The sequence below is a fragment of the Myotis daubentonii genome, chromosome 2, assembly GCF_963259705.1.
Source record: "Myotis daubentonii chromosome 2, mMyoDau2.1, whole genome shotgun sequence".
In the NCBI taxonomy this organism is placed as follows: Eukaryota; Metazoa; Chordata; class Mammalia; order Chiroptera; family Vespertilionidae; genus Myotis; species Myotis daubentonii.
Genome location: NC_081841.1, coordinates 107,645,987 through 107,672,424, shown reverse-complemented (window position 1 = coordinate 107,672,424; position 26,438 = coordinate 107,645,987). Strand labels below are relative to the sequence as shown.

General features: G+C 42.3%; 1 protein-coding gene across 8 annotated transcripts in view; it reads left to right on the top strand.

Annotated features, from left to right (window-relative positions):
• The window catches only part of PARP4 (poly(ADP-ribose) polymerase family member 4), a 138,498-nt gene that overhangs the window by 107,309 nt on the left and 4,751 nt on the right, over positions 1–26,438 (top strand). For all 8 annotated transcript variants that reach the window (XM_059684146.1, XM_059684145.1, XM_059684150.1 and 5 more), the window contains 2 exons: positions 3,573–4,643; positions 7,048–7,147. In XM_059684146.1, coding sequence (XP_059540129.1) covers positions 3,573–4,643; positions 7,048–7,147 — 1,171 coding nt within the window. The remainder of the gene's footprint in view (positions 1–3,572; positions 4,644–7,047; positions 7,148–26,438) is intronic.

The window sequence follows — 26,438 nt, the reverse complement described above, 5'->3', positions numbered from 1 at the left end:
TTTCCTCCTATTTGACGTGAAATGCCATCTTTATCATCTACTAGATTCCCACATGTTTTAAGATCTGTTTCTGGACCAGGTGATCTGTCCTATTGATTTGTCTAATTATTGTAATTTAACAAAATACTTTAATAAGTCAAGCCCATCACTAATGTAATTGTTCTTTTTCAGTTATCTCATTAAGAACATTTTTTTAACAGATAAACGTGATTTTTTAAAATAAATCTTTATTGTTCATATTATTACAGTAGTTTCTCTTTTTCCCCTCATAGCTCCCCTCCACCCAGTTCCCACCCCACCCTCTGCCCTTAACCCCCCCACTGTCCTTGTCCATAGGTTTACGAGTTTTGTCCAGTCTCTTTCCGCAACCCCCACACTCCCTTCCCCCTGAGAATTGTCAGTCCTCTCCCTTTCTATGACCCTGATTCTATTCTATTCACCAGTTTATTCTGTTCATCAGATTTTTTATTTACTTGATTTTTAGATTCACTTGTTGATAGATATGTATTTGCTGTCACTTTGTTGTTCATAATTTTCATCTTTACCTTTTTCTTCTTCTTCCTCTTCTTAAAGAACAACCTTCAGCATTTCATATAATACTGGTTTGGTGGTGATGAACTCCTTTAGCTTTTCTTATCTGTGAAGCTCTTTATCTGACCTTCAATTTTAAATGATAGCTTTGCTGGGTAGAGTAACCTTGGTTGTAGGTTCTTGCTATTCATCACTTTGAATATTTCTTGCCACTCCCTTCTGTCCTGCATAGTTTCTGTTGAGAAATCAGCTGACAGCTGTATGGGTACTCCCTTGTAGGTAACTAACTGTTTTTCTCTTGCTGCTTTTAAGATTCTCTCTTTGTCTTTTGCCCTTGGCATTTTAATTATGATGTGTCTTGGTGTGGTCCTCTTTGGATTCCTTTTGTGTGGGGTTCTCTGTGCTTCCTGGACTTGTAAATCTATTTCTTTCACCAGGTAGGGGAAGTTTTCTGTCATTATTTCTTCAAATAGGTTTTCAATATCTTGCTCTCTCTCTTCTTCTGGCACCCCCATAATTTGGGTGTTGGTACGCTTGAAGTTGTCCCAGAGGCTCCTTGAACTATCTTCATATTTTTGTATTCTTTTTTCCTTTTGCTTTTCTGGTTGGGTGTTTTTTGCTTCTTCGTATTTCAGATCTTTGCCTTGATTCTTGGGATCCTGTAGTCTGCTGTTGGATCTCTGTATATTATTCTTTATTTCAGTCAGTGTATGCTTAATTTTCATTTGGTCCTTTTTCATATCCTCAAGGGTGTCACTATATTTCTTGAGGTTTCTAGAAGATTCCTGAGTAGCCTTATAACCATGGTTTTGAACTCTGTATCCAGTAGTTTGCTTTCCTCCATTTCTGTCATTTGTGACCTGTTTGTCTCTGCATTTTGGCTGCTTCCCTGTGTTGATAGAGTGGCTTTCTGTGCTAGGTGTCCTATAGGACCCAGTGGCTCAGCCTCCATAATTACCTGAGGTAGACACTCTTGGTGCACCCCTTTGTGGGCTTTGTGCACAGTCTTATTGTAGTTGAGCCTTGATTGCTGTTGGTATCACTGGGTGGAATTGACCTCCAGGCCAATTGGCTGTGGGGGCCAGCTATGACTACAGTGGTAGAACTGCTATGCAGGAAACACCCTTATGGGGCAAGACTTGCTTCAGTGGGGCTTTGGTGCTCACTGAGTCTGCCCCTTGAGTGTGTCACTTATGGATGTGAAAAGTTGTAATCTGTTTGGTCTCACACTAACCACTGTACACTGGCTCTTGGATCTTTAAGGAGGTGCAAAGTCAGCCACTTCCTGGGGCCACCCAGCAGGAACTACAGAGAGATTTGCAGATTCCTCCTCTTTGGGGTTTGGAGGTGCCCCGATGAGGCGCAGATGTGAGGTAATGCAGGCTGCTGACAAACCTTAGGCCTTCTTTTGGAAGCTCTGGGGTTCTCTGACTCAGCTACAGTTTGACAGGTTTTTAGGTGGAGAAAGGCTGGCCATTGGTATGCAAAAGCCTCTGTGTACAGCTTGGGTAAAGTTGTAAATTGAGTGGGGCGTGGTCTCAGGGAATCATGGGGCGGTGGAAACAGCAATGGTTACCCTCCCCCGGATAGGTCCTGGGTCTCTGTGTCCTCTGGCCCTGTGCAGGAACAATGAAAGTTGCAAGCACCTCTGCGAGAAAGCCGCCCTCACATTCTGGCCCGATGCGAGATAGTACAGTTTCTCTCTGTATGAGTCTGGGTCCCCAAATTCTTGCCTGGAACTGGAGTTCAGAGCAGTCAGGAGCTTGTATCTCCCTCCTGATTGAAAACGACAACAGCATACCCAGCTGCCAGCCCCTTTTACGCACGCCTCCATACCTCCGCACTTCCATACCTCTGCACCTCCTACCGGATTCAATGCGCTTTTCTCTTTCCTTCTAGTTGTAGAATTTTCACTCAGCTAGCCTTCCCATGGTTCTGGATGATATTCGTTTTGTCTTTTAGTTGTAGTTTTAATGTGATTGTGCGCGGTAGCAAGTTCAGTTGTTTACCTATGCTGCCATCTTGGTTCTTTTCTTCTATTTTTAACTATTATTTTGGAATGTATGTCTTATAATATGTTCTTCAATATTAATTACTTAAATTTATACTTAAAACTTGATTGAGCTGGGAAAGAACTACTCTTTTTAAATTCCCAATTAAAAAAACAGCACACATGAGTGTGGGACCAGTCCATTATGTGTCTTCTACCAATCTCAATGTGCTTTCTTCTTTACTTCTCTAGTTGTAGGACTTCCATTCAGCCACCTTTCAGGTGATTCTGAATGATGGTTGTTCTGTATATTAGTTGTAATTTTGATGTGGTTGTGGGAGGCACCACCATCTTGATTCTTGAAAATTCTAAATAGCTCATTTACGTTGGTAAAATTAGAGGCTACCCAATTCCAAAATGCCTCAAGGGCTTGTAATTCATATAAAACTGCATTTTATTTACATGAACTTTTTAAGTAATTCTCTTTAAATTGTATTCAAACAATAATAGTAACATAGCACCTTTCAATCCCTTTTGTTATATATTTTGTTTATATTCTGGTATAAAGATATATCCCCTTAGTTACTTTAAAGCTTTTGAATTTTTTTCCAGTTTTCTCATTTTCTAAATATTGCTGTAAAACAGTATAAAGGACTAGAAAATTTTATTTCAAATTACCAGCTTATTTTAGGGCTAGTTTACACACTATGACGCTGCTAATTGTAAAATCTTGGGTAAATCACTTCTATGGTCTTTAGTTTTCTCTGGTGTAAAATAAGGGGTGTTCAAAATTCTGTGATTCTGAGAACTAAGAGAGATTAAGGTCTGTAATATATTTATTGCTGGTATCCTCTCCAAATCTCATATTCCATACCTATAAAATGAGGGTGTTTCATTTAAATGATCTTGAATAGCTTTTTTTTTTTTTTTTTCAATGCTCTGGTATAAGCAGTTGCTTGACTACAGGGAAGTCAGCTACTAAGAACGGCATTTGCTTGATTGGTCATTTTATTCTGTTTTCCCTGACATCATTATTTTTTCTTCTGGGCAGACTCTTTTAGCATCCTCTGGATGGGACGAAGAACTGCAACTTGAATGTTTGACTAAAATAAAATGTAGATCATCTAAGCTGGAAGTTTTTAAAGGTTTTGGAGAGTGTAGCTTAGGTTTCCACATACCAGAAAAACCTTTAACACAGAATTTTGAATGTAGAGATGTAGAAAGGCCATTGGACTTAAGTCAGGTAGATTCATTTAAACACACAGAAATTAAACCACATTTTACAAACGCCAGTTCACCTGAAGTGGCTCTTTCCAAATCCTTTGCTGCCCCTGGTTCAGCCAGTTCCCTAGCTGCTTCCTCTGTTGCTTCTGCTTTCCTCTATCCTCAGAGCACTCTTTTTGGTTCTCTTGCTAGTCCCAAACAGTTTGATCCACCTAATAACGAACAAGGCCTTAATACAGACTGTTGCCCTGGGTGGGGGTCCCTTGAGTGGGGTTCTCCTCCCAGCCTGCCTTCCCACAACCCGCCTTTCGGATCTTTTACTGGTTCTGCTTTCTCAGGTGTCCTATTTAGCTGCAGACAGTCTGATCCCCCTACACTGAATGAAGGCCCTGAGCTCTGTCCTTTTACTGACAGTTCCCTTGAGTTGGACTCCCCCCCTCAGCAGAATCCTTTGTTCTCTTTTCCTAGACTTCCTCCCCCTGGTCCAACCGGAGGGTCTAGCTTTCATCTTCTTCCTGGTTCCTCTCCTCTTTATTTTACAAATTCCTCAGCTCCCTTGAGCACCAGTTACAAGCAGCCAATGCATCAAATTGGCTTTGCTCCCTATGGGGCTCCTCCAACATGTTGGGCTTCTCCATTAAATATTTCTGCAAGAACTGCATCATCAGATTCTCTCCCACATACATATTTGACTGGCTTAAGTTCTTTTGAAACAGAAAGTGATGAAACACCAGGATTTTTTGCAAGTAGGCTTTTTAAAAAGGTAGAAAAATCTGATATAACAAGAAGAGACTTTCCTGCAAGCTTTCCGGTACTAAACGACGGGGATGACATAGACTGCAAAGAAAGCTGGATGAATTTTGTGCCTGGGACTGAACTCTTCAGTCTGCAAACCGAGGTATTAGTCTTATTTCACCTACATCTATTGTTGATTTGCTTCATAGTTGAGAACAGTACTGCTCAAAGTAGCTGGTCATTGAACTGTATATGACCAATCCACAGTGAGTTAAGAAGGGTCTTGTGACAGAGTATATCAACACACTGCTTCCTTCATTGAGAAAATCTTGCTGAGAAATTTTAAAAAAAAGGCAATTGCACAAAACAGTGTACTCTATGATGACTGTTGTTTGTCTCTCTACTTATAACCCTTCAGCCAGAATATCATGCTAATGAATGATAATATTTCTCAGCTGAAAATGAGCATCCCTGAATGGGCCAAGGGTAAGACCTTAATTTCCTAGGTTCTAGGACTGATGATCTACAAGTCACATGAATTTCCCATTGTGATGTTAAGCACAAACACTATACTAGTAAGCATACTCTAAATATTTCTGCAGAAGGTCCTGGGAATGTTACTCAGTATGTAAGATTGTGTTAGAGCATGTGTCAGGATCTAGGATTGTGCTTATTAGCTTCTCAAACGGAATGATTAAATAAATTTACCTCCTGCACAGGTACTAAGGCCCTCTCTCACATCTGTAGTTATTTCTTTTGATGTCGTTTAGTAACAGAAACAACTGGATTTTGTATAAGACTAAGTTTGAGTCCCAATGCTGCTACTTGGTGATTTGGGGCAAGTCAGATAACCTTTTTCAGCCTGTTTCCTTACCCATTGCCGGGAGCCGGTCCATCCTTGCTGTTTCAAGGGACCTGGCATATATGGCATACGGTTCTTAATATGTTTGCTCACCTTCTTGGCGCTGTGTTTTAACCAAGGTCACCTCTCTGAGAAAGGTTGTTTCCCCAGGTAGGAATTTTTCCCTGAAGTCAGGGAGGGGATGCCTCTCCTAGAAAGGTTGTTTCCCCAGGTAGGAATTTTTCCCTGAAGTCAGGGAGGGGATGAAACTCCTTAACTAAGTGCCAGGCGGGTAGTTAATCACTACTAACAATCATGCTTAAGCTACATAATCTTTACTCCCTGGAATGGAGATAAGAAACGCCCTAACCTTTGTAATAGAGATTGATAGGATTGAATCAACTGGTATAAATACAGATGTAACCAGACAGAGAGACAGAACTTCAGACACAGAACTTAGAACACAGAACTTAGAACACAGAACCAAGAGAGACAGAATTCAGAAGACAGAACCTACACGGAGCCTGGAGACAGAAGAACTTCGCTGGAGAGAACATGGCAATAGATCCTGGACTGAACCTGACTATAGAGCATGCCAAGAGAACCTGACTAGAACCTGGTGACTGAACCTGGCTGGAGACTGAACCTGGCTGTCTCCGTGTCCTTCCTTCTTCGCCGACTCCGTCTACACCTTTGGGGACCCCTGGACCCGCTGGGGTTGGACCCCGGCAACCCATATAATGGGAATAATAATAGTATCTACATTGTATTGTGGTTTCAGGTTTAAACAAGATAATAACAGTTGCCCAGCTGCCCTAACCTGGAAAGATGTACATAAACACAGTATAGGTAGCAGTATAGCAGCCACTGCTATCTGTGGACCCTGGAGCCAAACTGTTAGGGCTTAAATCCTGGCTGTGCCACTTCTTAGCTGTGTAACTTTGAACAAGTACCTTAACCTTTCTGTACTCCAGTGTCCTCAATCTGCAAAGTGGCTATAATAATAATACCTCCACAAAGAATGGCTGAAAAGATAAAATACCACCTAGCACCTGTTCAATACTGGTTGGGACATATTATCACTGCTGGTATTTTTCAAATTATGGCCATAGATTCTTTAACATGTGCATCTGCCTGTGATATCACCCTCCTTTCTGCTCCCTGTATGGGTTCCCCTGATACCTAGAGTCTGTCTAATCCTCACATGGAAGCTTACCTCACTCCCACAAGCATGTGACAAAGGTTAGCCTGAAAAGCAGTGGTTCTTTGCTGGGGTGGGTGGGGGACAGTGAACACAAGGAAGTAACTTGAAAGAGCATATTCAACATAAAAATTTTATATTTAGTAAAAATTTGTCAGGTTCATGATTCAGACATCATAAGGGCACATTTTTAATGTTTAACAAAGGAATCATGCTATTTAAAAGTTTGAGGAACATTGCTTTGAGAAACAATGCATTGTTAGAAGAAAAAATATATAGTACCATTTTTAAAATATCTCTACACATGTGCCTTTTTTCAGACTTTTTATAAATGCCACTAGATATTTAGTGTCTATAGTATGTACTGTGTCTCTAGTATATGAAGAACTTTGATTTTACAGTAATAAAAATTTTAGACATGTCTTAATAAACTGAATTGAAATAATTGGAAACTTACTCATCCCATAACTTCTTATGTGATGAAATTTCAAGAATGTTAGTTAAATTTGTTTTCTGACTTCATAGGATGGCTTCTGGAAACTTACACCAGCACTGGGACTTATATTAAATCTGAATACAACTATTTTGAACAGTTTTCTTGTACAAAAAGGCATTCGATCTCTAGGTAAGTCACTATTTTTCTATTCATTAAATCACATGCTCTAATTGTTATAACTTTTGTAAGCTAGTGTATTAATATAATAATTATGTAAGTTACATATGAATGGAATTATATTTGTTAATCATCAAAGGAAATAGGGGATTAGTTTCTAGTAATATCTTTACCACCAATTAGGGTATCACCTATGCAAGTTTATTAGCATAAGTAGCAATAACTGCTATTTTAAAAAATTCAAATCTTAAGTCGCTTAACACAAAGATTACTTTCTTGCCCATATCACAGTCAAATATCAGTAAGCAGGGAAGTTTCACTCCACATAGTCATTTAGAGTCCCAGGCCCTTTCCATATGTGGCTCTATTAACATGTGTCTTTAAAAATTACTCTGGTGGAAGAAAAGAAGAAAAAAGATGACTCTGACATCATTTATCAGGTAGACATCAGGGAGAGAGTGAAAATGTGGCAAGAACTAGTCACAGAGCCCCACCCAGATACATGGCTTTGTGCCCGGGAAGAGAAGACAGTTTTAGTAAGCAGTCTGTCAGTCTCTGCCAGAGCAGGTTGTTCAGCTGGACCTGATTCTTTTTATGACAATGAATTGGATGGATGAAAAGATCCTAGAGACATCCTCAAACCCAAAAGTAGTTTGAAGGCCAAATGCTAGCCCTAGGTTAAGAGATTTTTTAATTAATTTTTTCTATGTTATAATTGATTTCAGAGAGAGGAAGGGAGAGGTTGGTAGAAACATAAATGATGAGAGAGAATCATCAATTGCCTACTTCCTGCATGACCCCTACTGGGGATCGAGCCCACAACTCCAGCAAATGCCCTGACCAGGAATTGAACCGTAACCTCCTGGTTCATGGATCAACACTCAACCACACCAGCTGGGCTAAGAGATTTGTTTATTATTATTATTTTTAATCTTTATTGTTGAGAATATTACAGATGTCCCCTTCCCCCCCCCCCCAACTGTCCCTCTCCACCTGATTCCCAATGGGCCCCAGGCCCTCACCACCCTCCTGTCTGTGTCCATAGGTAAGATCTTTGGTTAATCTCTTCCAGCTCTCCCTCCCCTCCTCCCTCTGAGATTCATCAGTCTGTGCCATGCTTCCATACCTCTGATTCTATTTTATTTGACCAGTTTATTTTGTTCATTAGATTTCTTGTTTCTTTATTTTGATTTTTAGATTCAATTGTTGATAGTTATATACTTGTTGCCATTTTATTGTTTATATTTTCTTCTTGTTGTTCCCCTTCTCCTCCTCCTCCTCCTCCTCCTCCTCCTCCTCCTCCTCCTCCTCCTCCTCCTCCTCCTCCTCCTCTTCCTCCTCCTCCTCCTTCTCTTCCTTCTTCTTTTCTTCTTCTTCAATACCCTTTAAAAGTTCATAATACTGATTTGGTAGTGATGAACTCTTAGCTTTTTCTTCTTTGTGAAGCTCTTTATCTGACCCTAATGAGAGCTTTGCTGGGTAGAGTAATCTTGGTTGTAGGTCCTTGCTATTCATCACTTTGAATATTTCTTGCCACTCCCTTTTGGCCTACAAAGTTTCTGTTGAGAAATCATCTGACAGTCATAACTAACTGCTTTTCTCTTGCTGCTTTTAAGATTCTCTCTTTGTCTTTAGCCCTTGGCATTTTAATTATGATGTGTCTTGCTGTAGGCCTCTTCGGGTTCCTCTTGTTTGAAACACTCTGTTCTTTCTGGGCATGTAAGTCTATTTCCTTCACCAGGTAGGGGAAGTTTTCTGTCATTATTTCTTCACATATGTTTTCAATCTTGCTCTTTATCATCTTCTTCTGGCATCCCCATAATGCGAATGTTGGTACACTTGAAGTTATCACAGAGGCTCTTTACACTATCTTCATATTTTTGGATTCTTTTTTCTTTTTTCTCTTCTAATTGGGTGTTTTTTTTGGTTCCTCATATTCTACATTGTTGATTTAATTTTTGGACTCCTCTACTCTACTGTTGAATCTCTGTAAATTTTTTTTATTTCAGTTAGTGTATGCTTAATTTCTGATTAGTCCAGCGATTCTCAACCTATGGGTCGCGACCCCTTCGGCGGTCGAATGACCCTTTCACAAGGGTTGCCTAAGACCATCCTGCATATCAGATTTTTACATTACGATTCATAACAGTAGCAACATTATAGTTACGAAATAGCAACGAAAATAATTTTATGGTTGGGTCACAACATGAGGAACTGTATTTAAAGGGCCAGAAGGTTGAGAACCACTGGACTAGTCCTTTTTCATGTCTTTGACTTTCTCACTAAGATCCTTGAAAGTCCCATGAAGATCCTGAGTAACCTTATAACCATGGTTTTGAACTCTGTATCCAAAAGTTTGCTTCCTTCCATTTCTTTCATTTGTGACATGATTCCTTGTCTCCCCATTTTGTCTGTTTCCTTGTGTTTGTTTCTATGTTTTAGGTAGAGCTGCAGTGTCTCCTGGAATTGGTGAAGTGGCCTTGTGTAGTAGGTGTCCTGTAGGGCCCAGTGGCTCAGCCTCCCCAGTCACCTGAGCTGGATACTCTAGGTACATCCATGTGTGGGCTGTGTACACAGTCTTGTAGTTGAGCCTTAGTTGCTGTTGATGTCTCTAGGAGGAGTTAATCTCCAGGCCAACTGGCTGTGAGGACCAGCTGTGGCTAAAGTGGGAGAGCTGCTGTGCAGGAAACACCCCTATGGAGCTGGACTTGCTTCAGTGGGGCTTTGGTACTCTCTGAGTCTGCCCCTTGAGTGTGTTGCTTATGGATGTGTAGAGTTGTAATCTGCTATGGTCAGAAGCTGTCCACTGGGTGTACTGGCTCTGGGGCCTCCAGGGAGGTGCAAAGTCAGCCACTGACTGGGTTCACTCTGCAGGGGCTATTTGTATTGGGATTAGAGGTGCCCAGGCAAGGCCCAGCTGTGAAGCAAGGCAGGCTTGTGTTAGTGCAGGGTCTTGGACCCTTTATTGATAGGTTTGGCACGTGCTGACCCAGCTGTAGCTTGTTTGAGAGATTTTAGGGAAGTCTGAAGCTTGAGCTAGGGCAGGCCATTCATATGCAAAAGTCACTGCAAACAGGTTAGGTGGGGCTTCAAATTGGATGGGGAGGGGTCTCAGGGAATCACCAGGGCAGAGCAAACAGATACGGCTGTTAGTCAGCCCTGCAACCATGGAGGTCCCAGCACAGGAACAATGACCTTTAATGAGCACCTCCATCTGGGAGAAAGCTGCCCCCCAGTTACTGCTCCAATGCCATGCAGTGCAGTTCCTTCTCATACGTGTCTGGGTCCTGCAGAGCCTTGCCCTGGTGCTGGAGCTCAGAGGAAGTGGGACTTTGTAAATTCAGTTCGTGTGCTGGCCCTTTAAAAGGAACATTTGGCATATAGATCAATGGAATAGAATAGAGAGCCCAGAAATCGGCCCGAACCAATATGCTCAATTAATATTTGACAAAGGAGGCAAGAACATACAATGGAGACAAGATAGTCTCTTCAATAAATGGTGTTGGGAAAATTGGACAGATATATGCAAGAAAATGAAACTAGACCACCAACTTACACCATATACAAAAATAAACTCAAAATGGATAAAGGACTTAAATGTACGACAGGATACCATAAAAATTCTAGAAGAATCCAAAGGCAAGAAAATTTCAGACATATGCCGAAGCAATTTCTTCACTGATACAGCTCCTAGGGCACTTGAAACTAAAGAAAAAATGAACAAATGGGACTACATCAAAATAAAAAGCTTCTGCACAGCAAAAGAAACCATCAACAAAACAACGAGAAAACCCACTGTGTGGGAAAACATATTTGCCAATGACATATCTGATAAGGGCCTAATCTCCAAAATTTATAGGGAACTCATACAACTTAACAAAAGGAAGATAAACAATCCAATCAAAAAATGGGCAAAGGACCTAAATAGACACCTTTCAAAAGAGGACATTCAGAAAGCCAAGAGACATATGAAAACATGCTCAAAGTCACTAATCATCCGAGAGATGCAAATCAAAACAGCAATGAGGTACCATCTCACACCTGTCAGACTGGCTATCATCAACAAATCAACAAACGACAAGTGCTGGAGAGGATGTGGAGAAAAAGGAACACTTGTGCACTGCTGGTGGGAATGCAGACTGGTGCAGCCACTATGGAAGACAGTATGGAGTTTCCTCAAAAAACTGAAAATGGAACTCCCATTTGACCCTGTGATCCCACTTCTAGGAATATATCCCAAGAAACCAGAAACACCAATCAGAAAGGATATATGCACCCCTATGTTCATAGCAGCACAATTCACCATAGCTAAGATCTGGAAACAGCCTAAGTGCCCATCAGTAGATGAATGGATTAGAAAACTGTGGTACATCTACACGATGGAATACTATGCTGCTGTAAAAAGGAAGGAACTCTTACCATTTGCAACGTCATGGATGGAACTGGAGAGCATTATGCTAAGTGAAATAAGCCAGTCAATAAAGGAAAAATACCACATGATCTCACTCATTCATGGACAATAGAGACCATTATAAACTTTTGAACAATAATAGATACAGAGGCAGAGCTGCCTCAAACAGATTGTCAAACTGCAGCGGGAAGGCCGGGGAGGGTTGGGGGGCAGGAGGTAGTGGGGTAAGAGATCAACTAAAGGACTTGTATGCATGCATATAAGCATAACCAATGGACATAAGACACTGGGTGATAGGGGAGGCTAGGGGACTGTCTAGGGCGGGGGGATAAAATGGATACATATGTAATACCCTTTGTAATACTTTAAGCAATAAAAAAAAAATATTATTGAAAAAAAAAAAAAAAAAAAAAAAAAAAAAAACCATCAGAAAACACATTTTAAATATATAATTACATATTGTTTTTGTGATTAATCACTATGCTTTAATTATGTTCAGTTTGTAACAATAAAATACATCCTGCATATCAAAAAAAAAAAAAAAAAAAAAAAAAAAAAAAAAAAAAAGGAACATTTGGGTCTCCATCAGCCTACGTGCCACTGAGCTCCAATCCCTATTGGTTTTTACAACCTGTAGTTATAGGGACTTCTCTTCCCAAGCTCTCAGAGCCTGGGCTGGGGGTCTGGTGTAGGGCTGGGACCCCTTGCTCTTCACAGGCAGCCTCCACAAAGATGATTTCCCTCCTGATTTAAAAAGCAGCACACGTAGGTGCTAGTCCAACACCGCCTGGCCCTCCGCCCCTTCTACCAGTCTCAATGTGCCTTCTTCTTTACTTCTCTAGTTGTAGGACTTCCATTCATTGAGCTTTCAGGTGGTTCTAAATAATGGTTGTTCTGTATTTTAGTTGCAATTTTGTTTTTGTTTTTGTGTTTTATTTCTTTCTTCATGTATTTTAAATTTTATTGTTGAAAGTATTACACATGTTTCCTTTTTTTCCCCATTGACCCTATCCCCGCCCTCAGCCCCAGGCCTTCACCACCCTATTGTCTGTGTTCATGGGTAATGCGTATATATATAAGGTCTTTGGTTGATAACCTCCCACCCACCCACCCTCCCCCACAATCCCTTCGAGATTCTGCATTCTGTTCCATGCTTCCATGTCTCTGAATACACTCCCTTCATCAGTTTATTTCGTTAATTAGCTTCCACATATGAGTGAGATCATGCGATACTTGATTTCTCTCACTGACTTATTTCACTTATCATGATACTCTCCAGGTCCTTCCATGCTGTCTCAAAGGGTAAGAGATACTGCTGTATAATGTTCTATGGAATAAATATACCACAACCTTTTTATCCACTCATCTACTGATAGCCATTTGGGCTGTTTCCAGGTCTTAGCTATTGTAAATTGTGCTGCTATAAACATAGGGGTGCATATATTCTTTCTGATGTTGTTTGGTGTTTTGGGAATCTTAGGATATATTCCTTAAGGAAACTCCATACTGTTTTCCATAATGGCTGCACCAGTCTGCATTCCCACCAGCAGTGAAAGGGGTTCCCTTTGCTCACATCCTTGTCAGCACTTGTCATTTGTTGATTTGTTGATGATGGCCATTCTGACAGGTGCCCATTTTTTAATTGAATTTTTTGTCTTCCTCTTATTAAGTTGTATCAGTTCCTTATATATTTTGGATATTAACCCTTTATCAGATGTATCATTACCAAATATGTTTTCCCATACAGTGGGCTCCCTTTTTGCAATAGAAAAGAGACCCCAAAAATTGACCCAAGCCATTATACTCAATTAATATTTGAAAAAGGAGGCAAGAACATACAATGGAGTCAGGACAGTCTCTTCAATAAAAGGTGTTGGGAAAATTAGACAGATACATGCAAAAAAAATGAAACTAGACCAGCAACTTACACTATACACAAAAATAAACTCAAAATGGATAAAAGACTTAAACATAAGATAGGAAACCATAAAAATCTCAGAAGAATCTACAGGCAGCAAAATAGCAGACATGTCATAGCAATATCTTTACTGATACAGCTCTTAGGGCAATGGAAACTAAAGAGAAAATAAGCAAATGGGACTACATCAAAAACAAAAAACTTCTCCACAGCAAAACAAACCATCCACAAAACAACAAGAAAGTCCACTGCATGGGAGAACATATTTGCCAATGTTATCTCCAATAAAAGTTTAATCTCCAACATTTACAGGGAACTCATACTACTTAACAAAAGGAAGATAACCCCCAATCAAAAAATGGGCAAAGAACCTAAATAGACACTTTTTAAAAGAGGACATAAAGAAGGCCAAGAGATATATGAAAACATGCTCAAAGTCACTAATCATCTGAGAGATGCAAATCAAAATGACAAAGAGGTACCATCTCACACCTGTCAGAATGGCTATCATCAACAAATCAACAAGTGCTGGGAGGACGCGGAGAAAAAGGAACCCTCATGCACTGCTGGTGGGAATGCAGACTGGTGCAGCCACTGTGAAAAACAGTATGGAATGGAATTTCCTCAAAAAATTAAAAACGGAACTCCCATTTGACCCAATAATCCCACTTCTAGGAATGTATCCCAAGAAATCAGAAGCACTAATCAGAAAGGATATATGCACCCCTATGTTCATAGCAGCACAATTTACAATAGCTAAGATTTGGAAACAGCCTAAGTGCCCATCAGCAGATGAGTGAATTAGAAAACTGTGGTACATCTACACAATGGAATACTATGATACTGTAAAAAAGAAGGAATTCTTACCATTTGCAACAGGATCTGGAGAGCATTATGCTAAGTGATATAAGCCAGTTGGAGAAAGCTAAATATCATATGATCTCACTCATTTATAGAATATAAACTGATGAACAAAAATAGAGCCAGAGGGGGAAAATATTCTAGAATATAATAGAAGTAGTCCTGTTATTTGCAGATTGTTAGTATTTCCTACAACTTTTGTGATATCATACTATGTTAGTACAGTTTTGTTAATATTATTATACTTAAAATCCTTTTATTCTTGAGAATATTTATTGCATGTTTATTGCATGTAACATTATTATATTTAAGATTGTTTTTCTTAAAATATTAGTTTACTGCATGTAACATTAGTATATTGAAAATTGTTTTTCTTGAAATTTAAAAAAGTAGAACAAAATAAAACAAAAACCTAAGTGAAATTTGAAAAAAATAATTAAAACTAAATAATAAATTTTTTTTAAAAAAAGAAAGAAACATCAATGGTGAGAGAATCATTGATCGGCTGTCTCCTGCATTCCCAATACTGGGGATCAAGCCCGCAACCTGGGCATATGCCCTTGATTGGAATCGAACCTGGGACCCTTCAGTCCGCAGGCCAACGTTCTATCCACTGAGCCAAACTGGCTAGGGCAAAACATAAAATTTTGGGGAAGTATCTTTATGAATTTAACATAGGAAACATTTTTTAAAAGGTTTTATTTTGAAATAATTTTAATCTTGACAAAAAGTTGCAAATATAGTACAAAGAATTCCCATATATCCTTCACCCAAATTTCTCAGATGTTAACATTTGGAAACACTTAATTTATCAATTAGAGAGGAATTTTATAATGCAAAAACAAAGCACAAGCCATAAAGGAAAAGATTAATAAAGTAGACTGCATTAACATCAGCAATGCCTTTTCATTAAAAACAAATAAGTAATGTTTAAAATGTGAAAAAGACATGCCACAAACTGGGATAAAATATTTGGAACACAGATAAACAATGTACAAACCTATGGTAGAACTGCGTAATAAGCACAAATATCAGCACAGTGTTTGTTTCTAAGAGGGAGCAGAACCACAGCTCACAGACACTTCCAAGGTACTCATTATGTTCTGTTTCTTAAAAAGGGTAGATGGATACCACTTCACACCCATTAGAATGGCTACTATAAAAAACAAACAGAAAATAACAAGTGTTTTTGAGGATGTGGAGAAATGGAAACCCTTGTTCCCTGTGTGGGAATGTAAAATGGTGCAGTCACTATAGAAAACAATATGGCGGTTCACCAAAAAATTAAAAATGGAATTACCATATAATTTGGCAGTTCCATTTCTAGGACTGTACCCAAAACAACTGAAGCCAGGGACTCAAAGAGATATTTGTACACATATGTTCATAGCAGCATTATTCACAATATTTAAAAAGTAGAAGTGACCCATGTATCCATTGGTTGATGAAAGGATAAAGAAAATGTGGCATATACATATAGTGGAGTATCATTCAGCCTTAAAAAGGGAAGGAAACATTATGCTAAGTGAAATAGGCCAGTAACAAAAGGACAAATACTGTATGATTCCATTTATATGAAGTACCAAGAAGGGTTGAATTCATAGGAACAGAAAGTAAAATGGTGGTTGCCATGGGAAATTTATGCACTCGGGGGGGGGGGGGGGGAGGGGTCCCTCAGCCCGGCCTGTGCCATCTCGCAGTCTGGGACCCCTCGGGAGATAACGACCTGCTGGCTTAGGCCTGCTCCCGGGTGGCAGAGGGCAGGCCCAATCCCTAGGTGCAGCCCCTGGTCGGGCTCAGAGCAGGGCCGATTGGGGAGTTGGGGCACCTCCCCCTGTCATGCACAGAGCAGGGCAGATTGGGAGGTTGCAATGCCACCCTCAGTCACGCTCAGGGTAGGGCCGATTGGGGGATTAGGGCACCGCCCCCGTCACACTCAAGGCAGGGTCGATGGGGAGGTTGCGGAGCCACCCCCTGTCACGCACAGAGCAGGGCCCATCAGGGGGGTTGGGGAGCTCCCCCCTGTCATGCACAGAGTAGGACCGATAGGGGAGTTGGGGCACTGCCCCCTGTCACACACAGAGCAGGGCGGATCAGGGGGTTGGGCGCCGCGCTCTATCACCCACAGAGCAGGGTCGATCAGGGGGTTGGGGCGCTGCCCCCTGTCACACACAGAGCAGAGCCGATCAGGAGGTTGGGGTGCCGCACCCTGTCACACAGCCACAGGGTGATCATGGGGTTGGGGAGCTCCCCCTATCAGGCACAGAGCAGGGCTGATCAGGGGATTGGGGCGCCTTCCCCTGTCACGAACAGAGCAGGGTGGATAGGGAGGTTGTGGCCCCGCCCCCTGTCACACACAGAGCCGCAGGGCGATCAGGGGGTTTGGGAGCTGCCCCCTGTCACGCTGATTCCGGTGCCGGGAGGCCTCTAGGCTCCGCTGATCCCGGTGCTGGGAGGCATATTACCCTTTTACTATATAGGATAGAGGCCTGGTGCACGGGTTGGGGCCGACTGGTTTGCCCTGAAGGGTGTCCTGGATCAGGGTGAGGGTCCTCACTGGGGTGCCTGGCCAGCCTGGGTGAGGGGATGATGGCTGTTTGCAGCTGGTCACACACCCTTCAGGGTGGGGGTCCCCACTGGGGTGCCTGGCCAGTCTGGGTGAGGGGCTGAGGGCTGTTTTCAGGCTGGCAAGTGACTGAAGCTCCCAACCGCTCCTTTTTTTCTTTTTCTTTTTTATTCTGGGCCAGCTTTAGCTTTGAGGCTTGGCTCCAGATCTTAGGCCTCCGCTGCTGAAAGCAGGTTTCTGGCCTTTGTTTACCTTCTGTATTTGAAACAATGAGGCGATCCTGCTGGCTGAAGCCCGACAGACTAAAGCAGGTTTCTGGGGTTTTGTTTAGTGCCGGGGTCCAACCCCAGCGGGTCCAGGGGTCCCCAAAGGCATGGACGGAGTCGGCGAAGAAGGAATGATACGGAGACAGCGTTCAGTTGATCAGCAGCCTAGCCAGGATCTCTAGCCCGGATCTCCAGCCAAGTTCTGGTCTGGATCTCCAGAGAGGTTCTGCTGCCAATCTCTGTAGTCAGGTTCAGTCCAGGATCCCTTGCCATGTTCTCCCGCTAGGCTCTGTCTCTAGGCTCCGAGGCCAGTCCCGGTCCAGGATCCTCTGGCATGCTCTCGCCAGCGAAGTTCTTCTGTCTCTAGGCTCTGTGTAGGTTCTGTCTTCTGAATTCTGTCTCCTGAGTTCTGAGTCTTTCTGTCTTGTTACAACTGTATTTATACCAGTTGATTCAATCCTATCAATCTCTATTACAAAGGTTAGGGCGTTTCTTATCTCCATTCCAGGGAGAAAAGATTATGTAGTTTAAGCATGATTGTTCGTAGTTAAAGGGATTAATTACCCGCCTGGCACTTAGTTGAGGGGTTTTATTCCCTCCCTAACTTCAGGGGAAAATCCCTACCTGGGGATTCAACCTTTCTCGGAGAGGTGACTTTGGTTAAAACACAGCGCCAAGAAGGTGAGCAAACATATTAAGAAAAGTATGCCATATATGCCAGGTCCCTTGAAACAGCAAGGATGGACCGGCTCCCGGCAAATTCCCCCTTTTTTATTTTTTAAAAGCAAGCATTAAAAAGAAAAACCTGAAACGCTCTCTTGTATCCATTTTAAGAGTAGGATTGGCGCTTTCTGCTATTACCTGAGTCCTGATCTATCACCCCAGGGAGAGCTTGCCAATCCTGCACTTTCCCGGGGTGGAAAGGCTGCAGTGAGGTTAAGGATAAGGCTCCTTGGGCCTACCTTCTCCCATGCCTCTACATTTACCTTTCCGGCACCTTTCCTTCCTCAGAAAAGCATGGACGTATTTCTTGTATAAAATGTTCTGTCTGACTGGGAGTAACCTTAATTCCTCTGCTAATAAGCATATATGTTAAAAGATCAATACGGAGTCTTTTTTCTTTAGACTCAGTATGGCACATCTTCTTAATCTAAAGATCAATACAGAGTCTTCTTTCTTTGGACTCAGTATGGCACATCTTCTCAATCTAAGAATCAATACAGAGTCTTCTTTCTTTGGACTCAGTATGGCACATCTTCTCAATCTAAGTTCTGTACTATCCACCTTCTTACCCTACTTATTCTCTATAGGGGGGTCTGTAGCACCCTGGTGGAGTCCTATCCGTCCCGAGTGTGGGGTTCTCAATGGGGGGGGCTTACCTAAGGGAATCCTGTTCCAGGGGTTCCCAAAGGTGTGGACGGAGTCGGCGAAGACTATCCACCCTCTTCCTACGGTGGAGTCTGATCCGTCCCGAGTGTGGGGGTTCTCAATGGGGGAGGGGGGCTTACCTAGGGGAATCCTGTTCCAGGGGTTCCCAAAGGTGTGGACGGAGTCGGCGAAGACTATCCACCCTCTTCCTACGGTGGAGTCCGATCCATCCCGAGTTCAGGGCGCTTACCTAGGGGTCCCTGTTCGGGCGCCATATGCCGGGGTCCAACCCCAGCGGGTCCAGGGGTCCCCAAAGGTGTGGATGGAGTCGGCGAAGAAGGAATGACACAGGGACTTCTCCAGCCAGGTTTGGTCGCCATGTTCTAGTCAGGTTCTCTTGCCAATCTCTGCAGTCAGGTTCAGTCCAGGATCCCCTGCCATGCTCTCTCGCCAGGCTTTGCCTCAAAGCTCCGAGGCCAGTCCCTGTCCAAGATCCTCCGGCATGCTCTCTCCAGCGAAGTTCTTCTGTCTCTAGAGAACGTTCTGTGTAGGTTCTGTGCCTAGGCTCTGTCTCTCTTGGTCCTGTCTTCCAAGCCCTGTCTGAGTTCTGTCTCTTGCTGTCTTGTTCTGAGTTCTGTCTCTCTCTGTCTGGTTACATCTGTATTTATACCAGTTGATTTTAATCCTGTCAATTTCTATTACAAAGGCTAGGGCGTTTCTTATCTCCATTCCAGGGAGTAAAGATTATGTAGCTTAAGCATGATTGTTTGTAGTGATTAACTACCCACCTGGCACTTAGTTAAGGAGTTTCATCCCCTCCCTGACTTCAGGGAAAAATTCCTACCTGGGGAAACAACCTTTCTAGGAGAGGTGACCTTGGTTAAAACACACAGTGCTAAGGGGAGAAAACATATTAAGAACAGTATGCCATATATGCCAGGTCCCTTGAAACAGCAAGGAGGGACTGGCTCCCGGCAGTTTAGCTTCTATATTTGTAACATAGTTGCTTAGAGTTGCAGCTCAGAGGCCTGCAACGGCAGGCAGGGAATGTTGGAGTCCTCCGTCACTGAAGCAAGCAAGCCTCATGTTCGCTTTAAGCTGCCTGGCTGCCGGCCGCCATCTTGGCTGGCAGTTAATTTGCATATTGCCCTGATTAGCCAATGGGAAGGGTAGCGGTCGTATGCTAATTACCATGTTTCTCTTTTATTAGATAGGATACCCTACAAATACATCATTTTCATCCACTACAGTCCTCCGCTCTACCAACTGAGCTATCGAAGGCCCCGCTAAATATATCATTTTCAGTTGTATCTACTCAATATTTTAATTTTTTAAATTTAAGTGTGTACTTGGGTAGATTTGAGAAAGAAACATCAAGCTTTGGTGATTGTTTGGATGTGGGAGTTGAAGAGGAAGGAGTGTTGAGCGTGGGAAGGGCAAAACATCCATTGGAAACTGAGCCTGGAAAAACACTAATAGAGTTAGTTTTGGGACATTTAATTTTTGAGATGCCTAGATATTGGAAAGAAATACATAGTTGTGATATAAGGCTAGAGCTCAGGAAGAGGTCAGAATGGTATTTGAAGCCATGGATCATGGGCTTGTATGAGACCACCTAAAGAGGATAGTGCATGCTCTCCCTCCTGGGAGCGTATCCAAGCCTTTCCCTCCCCACTCCCCCGACCCCCACCCCTCCACAGATGTACATCTCCTAAATGCTAAGGTTCCCCACCAGACTTGCAAACAAGCCTATTTTTTCTGTCTCTATTTTAAATTTGGTCTCCATTGATTGTCTTTTTTGGGATAATGGATTGCTTTCATTGTGTTGTTTTTAAAAATGTATTCATCCCGGGCTAACCCCTGAACCTGTCTCCAAGGCCCCCTTTTCTCTGACTTCCCAGTGAGTTAAAACAGTTCCTCCTCAGCTCATTTATTTTTTTTTATAACAGCACAGCCAGGGCAGCCCCACCTGGGTCTCTCCTATTGCTTCTTCCTTGTTTCACAGTTTTAATAAACATACCCTCAAAGTAAAAAAGAAAAGAAAGAGGGTAGCCTAGGACAGAGAAGAGGACATTAGGCCATCCTTGGGCATACCACTATTTAGTGGTCAGACAGAACAGCAATCACAACAGACTGAAAAGGAATGCCAGAGAAATAAGAAGAAAGCTAGAGAGGTGACATTTCTTTATGGATATACTTTCATGTGGGTTTTCCCTGTGCTGCTCTGTATAACTCTAGATTATCCGTGTTATTTTCCTGTATGTGTAGGCTTTTCTGAATTTTTTCCTCTATATGTAGTCTCAAGATGTCTGATTTTTTTTCTCTGATTTGTCTTTTATACCTCTCCATCCAACTTCCTTTCTCTTTTATCCTCTTCCTTGCTTCTCTTTTGTCTTTCCTTCCCCTTCTGAATTTATTTTTAAATGACTCTGATATACTATTTAGATATTTTATAATTGTATTATTCATGATATTCTTGAATATCATATGTATGATATTCCTGAATTATATGCTGCTTATTATTAATATCATTTAAATATTAATCTAAGCCTGGCTGGTGTGGCTCAATTGACTGGTGTGTCATCCCGTACACTGAAAGGTTATAGGTTCAATCTCCAGTCAGGTGTGTACAGAAGGATGTTTCTCTCTCTCTCTCTCTCTCTCTCTCTCTCTCTCTCTCTCTCTCTCTCTTCCTTCCTCTCTCTAAAATCAATTTTAAAAATTAGTCTAAGCCCTAGCTCAGTGGATAGAGCATCAGCCTGAGGACCAAAGAGTTCGGGTTCAATTCCGGTCAATGGTACGAACCTTAGTTGCAGGCTTCTCCCTTGCCTGGGCCCTGGTCAGAGCCCGGGCAGGAGGCAACCAATCCATGTGTTTCTCACACATCGCTATTTCTATCTTTCCCTCTCTCTTCCACTCTCTCTAAAAATCAATGGAAAAATATCCTCGGGTGAAGATTTAAAATAAATAAATAAAAATTAGTCTAAAATTTTATATGAAATATAAAAAAAAAAACACTTAAAAAAAAAAGACCCTGTAAGTTAAACTGTCTCTATTTTTTTTCTTTGGTCTCCATTGATTGTCTTTTTTGGGGATAATGGATTGCTTTCTTTGTGTTGTTTTTAAAAATGTATTCAGTTCCCGTTTCCTGTATTAAGAAAATGATATCATTTTGTAAGTAGTTTTGGCTCTCTCAATGATTTAAATTAATGGTGTATGTGCAGTTATGTACATATTATGCATTTGTCTTTACCCCCAAAATTACATATTCTTAATTACTAGAGGCCCGGTGCACAAAAATTTGTGCACTTGGGGGGGGGCGTCCCTCAGCCCCACTTGTGCCCTCTCACAGCCTGGGACCCCTCAGGAGATAACAACCTACTGGCTTAGGCCCGCTCCCGGGTGGCAGAGGGCAGGCCCAATCCCTAGGTGCAGCCCCTGGTCGGGCTCAGAGCAGGGCCGACTGGGGAGTTGGGTCGCCGCCCCCTATCATGCACAGAGCAGGGCGGATCAGGGGGTTGTGGCGCTGCCCCCTGTCATGCACAGAGCAGGGCCGATCAGGGGGTTGGGGCACCTTCCCCTGTCACGAACAGGGCAGGGCAGATAGGGAGGTTGTGGCCCCGCCCCCTGTCACAGAGCCGCAGGGCGACCAGGGGGTTTGGGCGTTGCCCCCTGTGATGCTGCTCCAGGGGCCAGGAGGCCTTGCGGCTCCGCTTGACACTGGGGCAGTGAGGCCTCGCTGCTCAGCTGATCCCGGTGCTGGGAGGCTCCGCTGATCCCAGTGCTGGGAGGCATATTACCCTGTTACTATATAGGATAGAGGCTTGGTGCACTGGTGGGTGTCCCGGATCAGGGTGGGGGTCCCGCTTGGGTGCCTGGCCAGCCTGGATGAGGGGATGATGGCTGTTTGCAGCTGGTCACACCCCTTCAGGGTGGGGGTCCCGCTTGGGTGCCTGGCCAGTCTGGGTGAGGGGTTGAGGGCCGTTTTCAGGCTGGTGGGTGACTGAAGCTCCCAGCCTCTCCTTTTTTTCTTTTTTTTTTTATTCTGGGATTTATTTACCTTCTATGGCTGTCACTGGAGGTGAGAGCCGGCTTTAGCACTGAGGCTCGGCTCCAGCTCTGAGACCTCGGCTGCTGAAAGCAGGTATCTGGGTTTTTTGGGTTCTATAATTGTAACACTGTTGCGGTCCTGGCTCCAGCTCTGATGGCTGAAAGCAGGTTTCTGAGGTTTGTTTAGGTTCTATAATTGCAACATAGTTGCTTAGAGTGCAAGCTCAGAGACCGGCAGCGGCAGGCGGGGAACCTTGGCTTCCTCCTTCACTGGAGCAAGCAAGCCTCCTGTTCACTTCAGCTGCCTGGCTGCCGGCCGCCATCTTGGTTGGCAGTTAATTTGCATATCTTGCTGATTAGCCAATGGGAAGGGTAGCGAAGTTATGGTTAATTACCATGTTTCTCAATTATTAGATAGGATAAGACAGGGTTTTGTTAAAACCTATCACAGAAAAGGAGACAAATTTTGTTATTGGTGGGGTGCCCTCTCTGCCCCCACCTGTTGCTGTGGAAGTGGGATTCTTGGGGTGCTATGGGAACAAGAATTTCCTGAAACCCCCACAGGAGGATGAGGTATCATGGAAAGCTTTATTGATGATGTAACATTAATGGAGTTCCCCTCCAAGGTCCCATCTCCCTCATCTTGCCATGGAAAAAGTCCCATTTTTTCTTTAGTAGAACTAAAGTCAAAGACACTGTCTAGAGCAGTGGTTCTCAACCTTCCTAATGCCACGACCCTTTAATACAGTTCCTCATGTTGTGGTGACCCCCAACCATAAAATTATTTTCGTTGCTACTTCATAACTTTAATTTTGCTACTGTTATGAATCATAATGTAAATATCTGATATGCAGGATGTATTTTCATTGTTACAAATTGAACATAATTAAAGCATAGTGATTAATTACAAAAATAATATGTAATTATATATGTGTTTTCCGATGGTCTTAGACGACCCCTATGAAAAGGTCGTTTGACCTCCAAAGGGGTCGCGACCCACAGGTTGAGAACCACTGGTCTAGAGTATTCGTTCCATATTAAAGCACACAGTTCAGTCCAGGATCTGGCTGGCTTAGTTTGTGTTCCGAGCTTCAGTCCATTGTGTGTAGGGTCCACATGGCCAGTGGCTAGCATGGGTCAAGGATCAAGCTAGTACAAAAAAGCAAGAGAAATAAGGAGAATGAGGACTTTTTGTCTGAGTTATAACTAGGAGCTCAACCAATTAAGCCTTCAGGATTTTGTGCTTGCAGTCAATTATCTTTGTTCCCCAGGTTAGACTGACAGGCTAGCTCCTAGGTCACACCCACTTCACTGTGCATGCTTCCAATTTTTCCTTTGATTCCTTCCCCCAGAGATTTGCAGGGAATGGACCAGTGGTTCCCCGGGGAGTGTGGAGTTGCAGCTTCTTGGTGAAGCTGCCCAGATGACCATGCTTGTAATGTCTGGCCTCCCCTTTGCTCTTTTTCTATTATTAATATTAATAACTAGCTAATTATGATAATAACAATGAGTCTTTACAGATATTTTGTATTGTAAAATGTTCTCTCAGTTATTTAATTTTGAATAACAAGGTGTCAATTGATGAGAGCACTCAGCCTGAAATGGCCTTAATTAGTGTTGATTTTGGATTCTTAGGGAGATTATCTGACAGAAGTCCTAAAAAGGGAAGTACATCTTGGAAAATGAATTGAAAGTTGCAGGCACTGAATACTGTTTAAGGAGCCTATTGAAAATAACTTTGAAAAGCAATGTCCAATCCCAAGTCAGAATAGTGTTTACCTTTGGGGAGCTGGGGCATGGGTTCAAGGACAAAGATAATACCTTGTTTCTTAAAAGAAAAGAGAGAAATTTGAAGCAAATGTGGGAAACTATTAAAAGTTGACCTGCTGTCCTGGCTGGTGTGGATCAGTTGGTAGGAGCATTGTCCCGTATACCAAGAGGTCATGGGTTTGATTCCCAGTCGGGGCACATCCCTAAGTTGCAGGTTCCATCCCTGGGTCGGGCCGCATATGGGAGGCAACCAATTGATGTTTCTCTCTCACATTGATCTTTTTTTCTCCCTCTCCATTTCTCTCTAAAAATAAATAAAAACATATCCTTGGGTGAGGATTTTTTTTTAAGTTGATCTGTTATGCAGTGATAGGGATATTTATAATAGTATTATTCTCTTTACTTTTCTTTATAATTAAAATATTTTGTAATAAAAAAACATTCAGGCACTAGCCAGTTTGGCTTAGTGGAAAGAGCATTGGCCTGCGGACTGAAGGGTCCCAGGATCGATTCTGGTCAAGGGCACATGCAGGCTGGATTCCCAGTGGGGGGCATGAGGAGGCAGCGCATCAATGATTCTTTCTCATCATTGATGTTTCTATCTATCTCTCCCTCTCCTTTCCTCTCTGAAATCAATAAAAAATATATTTAAAAAAAACACTCAGTGGCTGTGTTATAATGATGCAAACAATGCTACTACATATCAAATATCTTAGATGGAAATAAAGATAATTTACCAGGGAAATTATCAGATGACTTACTATATTCTATTGATGAAGATTGTGGAGGAGGAAATATAACTTGCCCTCTACCATTCTAGGTTCTTAGCTAAGAACCCCATAATAAAAGATTAACAAAAGAAAAACAATTTAATTATGTACCTACATATGCACCTATAGGAATGAAAACCCAGCAAAGATATCAGATAAAAGGCAGCCAGGCAACTGAACTAAGGAAAGGAATAGTGGTCTGGGTCTTCAAAGTGGAAGAGGCAATTCATCTGTAGGTGAGAAGAGGCAATGTCTGATAAACAGATGTTTGCCCAGACATGCAGATAAGTGTCTTAGATGAAATAGTTAGCTCTGGTAGTAACTCTCTTCCTGGTACAGGCCCCTTTCCAATTTCTTTTAGGCAGTTAGGGGGACATATAAAGCTTTTCCTGAGTCTGTTGAGTCTTGCTTACCTTCAGTTCAAAATTATCCACATGCCCAAATGGCAGATTCTGGGGTGGCTTTGTTCTGAACCCCCTCAAGGTAGCTGTGAAAATTTTGGTTTTATAAAATATAAGATTGGAAAAATAACATCATTTAAAATCTAACCCATTATATAAAGTCATTTCAAATACATTACTTGCATTTAAAAAAATATAAAAGGTTTGATTTCTGGGTCCAGTATATGTTAACTTCCATTTTCAATTTTGGCATTTCATAATATATCTTGATTTGGATAACGCTGGTTATCTGTAGGTACTATTAAAATAATCAAAGAGAACAATTAAGTTGATATAATAATTTTTTTATTTCAGTGCCCTGGCTGGGTAGCTCAGTTGGTTAGAACATCATCCAATACATTATTTTTTCAGGTTTGATCCCTGGTCAGGGCATATATAAGAATCAACCAATGAACGCATAACTAAGTGGAACAACAAATCAATGTTCCTCTGTCATGTGCGAGCCGCGTCCTGCGTGGTTCAGGGTTCGGGATCTGGAGAAGGGCTGCATGCAAATGACAGAGACAAGACAAGAAATAATAATTTGGAAATATTGGGGGTCAGGTGGGAAGCCCAACACAAGGGGAAGGACTTCCACTGGTGCCAAGGCCTTGCCAACCTTTTATTCAATTTTGGATACACATATAGCCCTTAGGCAGGCAATTCCGGTAACAGACAGACTATCTTAAAGGTCAGTAAATATTAGTAAAGATTTACTCTGAGAATATTTGGTCAGGAAATTGCTTGAGCCACCATTGTCTCGGCTGAACAATTGGTGCATAGCTCTGGCCCTTGCCAGGGCTCAAGGTTCACCAGGGTTCCAGGCTCCTTGTTTACACTTCTCTGATAGTAAAGACAATGGGTGGCTTCCTACATGTCTCTC